The 6,833-nt window shown below is 40.2% G+C and overlaps 1 protein-coding gene across 1 annotated transcript; it reads left to right on the forward strand.

Annotated features, from left to right (window-relative positions):
- The first annotated feature begins 1,144 nt into the window (after nt 1-1,144).
- On the forward strand, nt 1,145-4,955 carry prnpa (prion protein a (Kanno blood group)). Its single transcript, XM_088336292.1, has 2 exons — nt 1,145-1,284; nt 3,522-4,955. The coding sequence occupies exon 2, from the start codon at nt 3,533-3,535 to the stop codon at nt 4,010-4,012; it is 480 nt and encodes a 159-aa protein (XP_088192418.1). The 5' UTR covers nt 1,145-1,284; nt 3,522-3,532; the 3' UTR covers nt 4,013-4,955.
- Nucleotides 4,956-6,833: the final 1,878 nt, after the last annotated feature.

Raw genomic sequence — 6,833 nt, forward strand, 5'->3', positions numbered from 1 at the left:
GGTCAAAGAAATATTGAATTGAGAGATCTTTAGTACCCCTTTTTTCCTGACAAATATCCGTACAGTCACCTTTAAAGGTACAGTATGTACTATTTGACCACTAGATGTCGATGTATGGTGTAATGCAATTGAAAATGAGTGCTAAAAAAAACGCAAGGAAGAATACAAACTACGCAGACTCAGAGTGATCAATACACACTGTTTTAATTCTGATTCTTTTTTTTTTTAGTCCATCCCTTTTCAGCGTTTTGGGTACCCGTGGCAGCAAGATGTCAGACAAATATGTCAGTTTCCTGTACGTGAGTCTCATATTATGAAGAGTAAGTGCTAAATTCTTGAAAATGCACATTCATGACTCTCATGAGATTAATTTTTAAACCACCAGGGGTCACCCAACTTTTTGGCGCAAAGTGCTATTGTTTAGATATACACTTCTCAAATAACAACTTGTCTTACTACTATGTTGTACTATGTTATTGCATGGTTAGATCTATTGCAAGTTAAGTCAACCCACTAAAACATCAAGTCAGTAATGAATACATTTACTAGAAAATCGCAATGACCCATCACTAGGGAGCTTTTTTCAAAACCTGTCTGGGCTTCTCAGGTGTTCGTAGGGCCTACATAGTGCCCACATTCAATTTTTTTCAAATGAACAAAGCTTTTTTTTTTTTTTTTTCTCACTAGAAAGGTGCTAGATATTACACACTGTCCCTTCATCGTATTTTTTTGTCAGTCATCTTTTTATTTTATTTTTTGTTTTACATCCTCGCCAATGATTTTTCTCCTAATTCACACCACAAAAGGACAAAATATTCTATCACCTGTGAAAATACTGTGTCTAGCAATTATTAATTTAGGGTTTGTCCAAACACGTTTACAGTAAAAAAAAAAAAAAAAACATGTTCACAGCCATAACATCATGGGTCTCATGATGATGTAACACACGATGAGTGCCCACACCAGAATTAACTGCTCAAACCGAATGGAAGATCCAATTAGTGTAGCCGATAACGAGATGTTTTGCTGCCCGTGGGACATTTACAGCATCGATTCCAAATTAGACCATGAGGCCTTTAAGTCTTACTCTCAGTAGCGCCACAGCTTAGCGCTCGACCAATCACAGTCTGCGTTATTATCCCCCTCATCGTGAGCGTCTGAAGGGTAAGTGCCCGACCCTGAAACACATTTTGTGTACCCTACTGCTGCTCTCACACATTAATTCCCACTTGGTGTTTTTTGCTTAGGCAGGAGGTGGAATTTGATACACAAAACGCCAACCAGGTGAGATGAACTTTTTTCTAACCCTTATAGATATATTATGGGCATTCAGTCACTTTTTAGAGAACCGGCTTTTTCCGCTCGGCTCCCTGAAAAGAGACAACTTTTCTGACTTCCATTTTTTGTTTTAAGTGATGTATTACCAATAATTATGGGAAAAAATTGCACTAAATTAATTCATTTGGATAATGTGTTATGGGGTTATACTAGTATAGTCTTTATTGTTTCAAGATACTGAGATTTTTTTTTTTTAACTTTAAGGCAAACACATCAGAAGTGCCTTCGAGATAGTGACAGACAGGAAGAAAGAAAGAAAGAGAACTAAAGAAGAAAGACATAAACACAGAGAGGAGAGAGAGAGAAGTAAAGAAAAAAAGAGATAGCTCTCTTAAGGACACCATTTTCTGTAGTTTGTTTTGGGCAGGTACAGCCTCGAGGCGCCCGTCCCACTTCAGGCCAACAAATGTTTTCACCTGAGAATACCGATATTTGGAGAGATAGAGAAATTCAGAGAGAGAAAGAGTTATAAAAGAGATGTATCAAAAGAAAGATAGAAAGAGAAGTATATAGATATAGAAAAATAGACTAAAGAGAGAGGGAAAGAGTGATAAGAGATGGTGAAAGAAAGAGATAAATAAAGAGACATAAAGAGAGGGAGAAAGATAAAAAAGAGAGAAAGAATAAGACATATAGAGAGATAAATTAAATGGAGAGAGAGAGAGAATCCAAAAAAGAAATAGAGACGTTAAAGGGAAAGAAAGAAAGAAAAAAAGGAAAGGGAGAGAAATAAAGAGACAAAAAGACAGAGAGAAATAAAGAAATAGATATGGATAGAAATAAATTGAGAGGGAAAGAGAGAAACAGAAAATTGAGCGCACGAGAGAGAGATAAACAGAAATAAATAAATAAATGACGAACACTGCGCATGAAAGTCAAAATAATGAGCAAGAGTGCAATGTAACAGTCCCAAACAAGAATTGGTGAGCTAAAATAAGAAACAACGGGGCGCTCTAATCTCGGTGATGTCATTTGTTTACACTGGAATGTTCTCGCTCTGTTTGTGAATGAAGGCGTCATAATTGGATACTAGCCGCTTTCAATTAGCGTACAAGTTTGTAAGCTAATTACACAACAAATGACGAACCTCGGAGTTTCAGTTCTGTTTTTAATCATTGTTCCAAAATGGGGAACAAAACGTTTGCTACATGAAATTCATTCATACCTTTAAACTGCAAAGGGTACTGAAACGAATTCTTAGAGAAGCCTGCGTAAAAAGCGTATCTTCTTTAAGAAGGATTATGAGAAGCTCTGGAGTTATCAGTGTGGTCCAAATAGCAAATCAATGCACTCACAGACCAGAACGGAGACAGGACCCACTTTACGTTTACGTTTCTCTCAGTTTTATTGGAAGAAAGGAAAGGGTTGCATCCACGATCTGGTGATCGCTGGACGCGGGAAGCAGGTCGCTCTGAACGCGGGAGTTGGACTTCCAAGGCGAGCGATGGCGGTGTCGGGAACTGAAAAAAACGGGTCGTCGCCGGGACAGGAGAGCAAAAACGTGGTCGGGGTCGGAAACAAGTCGATAGCCTAGAGAGGAGATTAGACGTGTTCAGGATCAAAAAACGGGTTGAAGCCGGGAAACAGACGGGAGAAAAAAACAGGTGGGAGTCAGGGTCGAAAAAAGCTTGCCTAGAGTACACTGAGGTTCCATTCCCCTCTCTCTCTCTCTCTGTCTCACTCCCTTTCTCTGACTGTCTGTATCTCTACCTTTCTCTGTCTTTATCTGCCCCCTCTTTCTCTCTCTCGCTTGATGTCTCTATCTCTCTTTCTCTGGCTCTCTATATTGCTATCTTTCGCTGTCTTTCTTTGAGAAATTAAAAAAAGGGAATAGAAAAAACAAAAAAGGGTGAAAATAAAAGAAAGAAGTAGGAGAATCAAGAAAATACAATGGGAAACAGAACAATGGGAAAAATAGAGGAAAATGAAAAAAGAATCAAGAAAAAATAAAACAAAAATAAAATAACGAAAAAAATAGTGAGAAATGTATAAAGAAGAAATAAGAAAATAAAAAGCCAAAAAAGAAACACTAGAGGGAAAAAAACAAAGAATAAAAGGAAAAAATAAATACACCACTATGGCGCTATTGAGAGTTAGGGAAAAAACGCACAAGATCCCCCTACTCTATTGTCAAGTTATTTTTTTAATGTAATGTATAATATTTTCATGTAATTGTATTGCAGGTGAACCAAACATGCGCAGGCTACAAAAGCTCTCGCTGACAGTGACCATGTGCGTCCTGCTTTTATCCATGATGATCCCCAGTTCGGAGGCCCGGCGCGGCGGGGGCTTCAGGGGCGGTGCTAGGGGGGGTGGCTGGGGTGGTGGTCGCCCGGCCTACAGACCGGCCCCTCCCAGGAGCAGTGGCCCCAGTGCGGGTAAAGTAGCAGGGGCAGCGGCGGCGGGGGCCATCGGGGGAGCCATGCTCGGTTCTGCCCTCAGCCGCCCTGGCTACGGGTACGGTGGAGGTTACGGGGGTTACGGTGGCGGTTACGGGGGCTACGGAGGCGGGTACGGTTACCCGCGGTACGCGGGTGGCCCTGGAGTCCGTCCTGGCTACGAGCCAGAAGGTTCAGGAGATTGGGAGTACTACACCGGAGCATCTAGTGGGCCCATCTACAACAGCATTATTGTCGTCATCGGCTCCCTCATCTCAATGTTACTCGTCATGTGAGAGAAGAACGCTCCGGACTGATCTACTAGTGATCCCAAGAGCCAAGAAGAAATCGGCAATTTTAAGAGCATTCAAGCCCTGGTGCTGTGGAATGCTCTGCCTCCTGAGATTCAATCTGCAAACTCATTGGATCTGTTTAAATCTAGGCTCAAAACACACTTTTGTTCAATAGCTAATGAATGATGTTGACTTCAGGAAGTTGTCAACCGGACATTCCATGATTTCCTGTATTTAAAGTTGACGATGTCTGTGTCTTGTGTGTTGATGCCCTCGCAATATCCATTGGACCCTGGTCCTCTTGAAAGCGGGAGTACCTCATGTGTGTCCCCTTCTCAAATTTTTTTCATTCTCCTCATGCTGAGGTTTTTGAGTTTTTCCCTTGCTCTCATATAGGTTTTAGATCAGGGGATGTTGTAATAGAAGTCTGTACAGCCCTTTGAGACTTCTAGTGATGAAGGTCTATACAAATAACAATGACTTGACTTAGGAAGTTGACACAGGAAATAGTCGACATCAGGGGTGTAAAACATACAGCCCCCTGGCCAGATTAACCCCGCCAACAAATTTAATCGGTCCTCTGAGAACATTGAGGGAAGCGCAAGAGAAAAATAAGTCAAGCAACCTGTATTTTTAAAAACTTCCACTTGATGTTGCCCAGAGCAGCGCAACTCCCAATACAACTGTAAGTGTATTTTTTTCCTCCCTCTGTCCTCTCCAATCTATCTTCATCCATGCTGAGGGATGAACAAGGCAATGAATGCCGCAAGTTTATAAAAGTGTGTATTTGGTGTCTAAACAACTATAATTTGTATTCATTCGGACGGATGTAGAGTTAATGCACTTTATTTTCGAGAACATATTGGCACATGGTCTCAATGCACTGTATTGTATTATTTCAGTTTTCACCATCCCGAGAAGAGAATTAAAAATTCAATTCCAGGTCCCCTATTGGTCACGGTCTTTCTTTGGTAGTTTAACTCCCTGAAATATTGATGTCTCTACAACTATTATAGAGCGTAAATTCCTGATGACAAGCCTCTACTTTTTTTGCTACATTTTAAACACTGGGGCTTTTAATAAGATGAGGCTTTTTCTTTTTTTCTTCGCAAAACAGTTTCTCCTTTCCACAACGCATGCACTCTAAATACAAAATACAGCAGGCATATCTGGAATCATTTATAAAGCCCTTCAAGAGAAATTAGACGACATTTTTTCCAACATTAGTCATACAAATGGTCATGGTAAATGGTCTGCATTTTTATAGCGCTTTTAAAGTCACTGAAGACCTCCAAAAGCGCTTTACAATGTGCTTCACACATACCCATTCACACTCACATGTCAGCCATGCAAGGCAACTACCTGCTTATCAGGGTCATTAGGGCTTTAACTCTGAGGATCCAGGAATCGAACTTGCGATGTCCCAAGAGGCCTGCTCTACCTCCTCAGCTACTGCCGCCCTCAAACAAACTTGTAGACTGTGCAGGTGATGGAAGTTTTATCTCCTGTAAATTTCACTCGTTTGGAATGGATTTTTGCTTCATTATCTGATCTTCTTGTTCCTAACGTTGTCCTTTATTTGTTCTATGTCTCCTTGTTGATCTTTCTTCCTTGTTGATCCTTTTTCTCTTCTTTTTATCTTAATTGTTGACCTTCTAGTTTTCCTTCCTGTTCTTTTTTTGGGTTCTACTTTGTTCCTATGCTTTTGTTTATTTCTTTTTTGTTTGCTTTTCTCACAGATCTTCTTGTTAATCTTCTTGTGGTCCATGTTTTTATTCCTCTTCTTTTTGTTGCTCTTGATAATCTTTTTGTGCTCCTTGATTTGCTTCTTTTTGTTGTTCTTTTTTTGTAGTTCTCTAGGTTTTCCTCATGCCCTTCCTGATGATATTCTTCTTGTTGATCCTTTTGTCATATAAATACATAACAAGCCAAACAGGATATTTAACAGTAATTCGTTAAATATTTAAAACGTATGCACGGTATTTTAAGTTTACACTGAGAAATCAGGTCCTAAATTTATACCGGGTGATCCAAAATGTTTTTCCCCCATTCTAAATGCCAGTATTTCAGAAACTATTTGATGGATCAATATGAACCTAAGTACACTTTATTTTAAAGGTCAACCGTTTTCTTGGTTACATTTATAAAAAAAAGTAGAAATATGTGTTGGTTCTATGACATATTTTCATAAATGTTCAATATGCGTCGAGTTAGGAAAAAAACCTTGTTTCAAACTCTCATAAGCAGACCCTTTTATGGCATTTTTGTTGCCAAGTCAATATTTGTTTTGTAATTTGTGCCTTTTTTGATAAAGTCAGTCTGCACTGTGATGGGTCAGAGCATACTCGAATAAGCAAAGTGCCTTTTCTATTGAAGTGAATGGCATTTCTTAACCGCAAAAGATAAAAGAGCCAAATATTGCACAAAGTCTGGAAACATGTTTACTCAAGCTGTTAAAATTTGAGGTCATTCAAAGAAAATTTGCCAACAAAATGGGGTCAGACATTTTAGAACACCCTGTATATTCGAATTGAACAGCAGTGGAAATTATCTGGGCAGAGCAGTGGTTAGCGCGTGTGCAGCACAGTTCAAATCTAGCTACCAGCCTCCCCATGTTTGCGTGGGTTTCCTCAGGGCACTCCGGTTTCCTCCCACATTCCAAAAACATGCATGTCAGGTTAATTGGCCGGTCCAAATTGTCCCGAGGTGTGAATGTGAATGAGTTGTCTGTCTCTGTGTCCTGCGACTGCCTGGCAACCAGTTCAGGGTGTCCCTGCCCACTGCCCGAAGACGGCTAGGATGGGCTCCAGCACTACTGTGACCC

This window comes from Urocampus carinirostris, chromosome 5 (assembly GCF_059441175.1).
Source record: "Urocampus carinirostris isolate Australia breed hairy pipefish chromosome 5, RoL_Ucar_1.0, whole genome shotgun sequence".
Classification (NCBI taxonomy): domain Eukaryota; kingdom Metazoa; phylum Chordata; class Actinopteri; order Syngnathiformes; family Syngnathidae; genus Urocampus; species Urocampus carinirostris.